At 40.5% G+C, this 593-nt stretch overlaps 1 protein-coding gene across 1 annotated transcript in view; it reads right to left on the bottom strand.

Moving 5' to 3' along the window:
• The window catches only part of LOC107577441 (2-amino-3-ketobutyrate coenzyme A ligase, mitochondrial), a gene marked incomplete at its 5' end in the record, with an annotated part of 3,376 nt that extends 2,788 nt beyond the window's left edge, over positions 1-588 (bottom strand). Inside the window, 2 exons of the mRNA XM_016263518.1 lie at positions 78-232; positions 487-588. Coding sequence (XP_016119004.1) covers positions 78-232; positions 487-588 — 257 coding nt within the window. The remainder of the gene's footprint in view (positions 1-77; positions 233-486) is intronic.
• Positions 589-593: the final 5 nt, after the last annotated feature.

The raw sequence follows: 593 nt of genomic DNA, 5'->3' as shown, positions 1-593 counted from the left end.
TGATGGAGAACATGAATTGCATTTTTATTTCCGGAACGCGACTGTTTTGCTACCATTTTTTTTTTCTGTACACTCACCGACCACGGGGACCCAAGAATCCAGTGGCATGACATTCATCAATGAAGACCAAGGCACCGTACTGCTCAGCCAGATCACAGATACCCTGCAGAGGAGCCACATCACCATCCATGGAGAACACGCCGTCTGTGACCACCAACCTCAGACGAGAGGACTGTAAATAAATACAGTGCATGAACTGAGAAACTAAATCATTTTCAAAAAATTTTTTTATTAAGTTTAGACATTTCTAATTGTTGACTTAAATTGTTGCATTATATTTTCTGTTTTTCATCAAACAAGTCCTTACCACATATCAAGCCAAAACACAGTCAGTTTAGTACAAACATTATTTAAATATCACCATGCGCATAAACCACTTGAAGCTTGCAGTGCAACCTCTGATTTGCATGAAATCCAGTAATCTACCTGTGATTCTTTCAGCTTTTCTTCCAGGTCATTCAGATCCATGTGTTTGTAGCGGAACCTCCTGGCACGGCACAATCGAATGCCATCGATAATAGAGGCGTGGTTTA

The sequence above is a fragment of the Sinocyclocheilus grahami genome, unplaced genomic scaffold (assembly GCF_001515645.1).
Source record: "Sinocyclocheilus grahami isolate Dianchi unplaced genomic scaffold, SAMN03320097.WGS_v1.1 scaffold6069.1, whole genome shotgun sequence".
NCBI lineage: Eukaryota > Metazoa > Chordata > Actinopteri > Cypriniformes > Cyprinidae > Sinocyclocheilus > Sinocyclocheilus grahami.
Note: the sequence above shows the minus strand (reverse complement) of the source record. Positions and strands in the feature narration are given on the sequence as shown.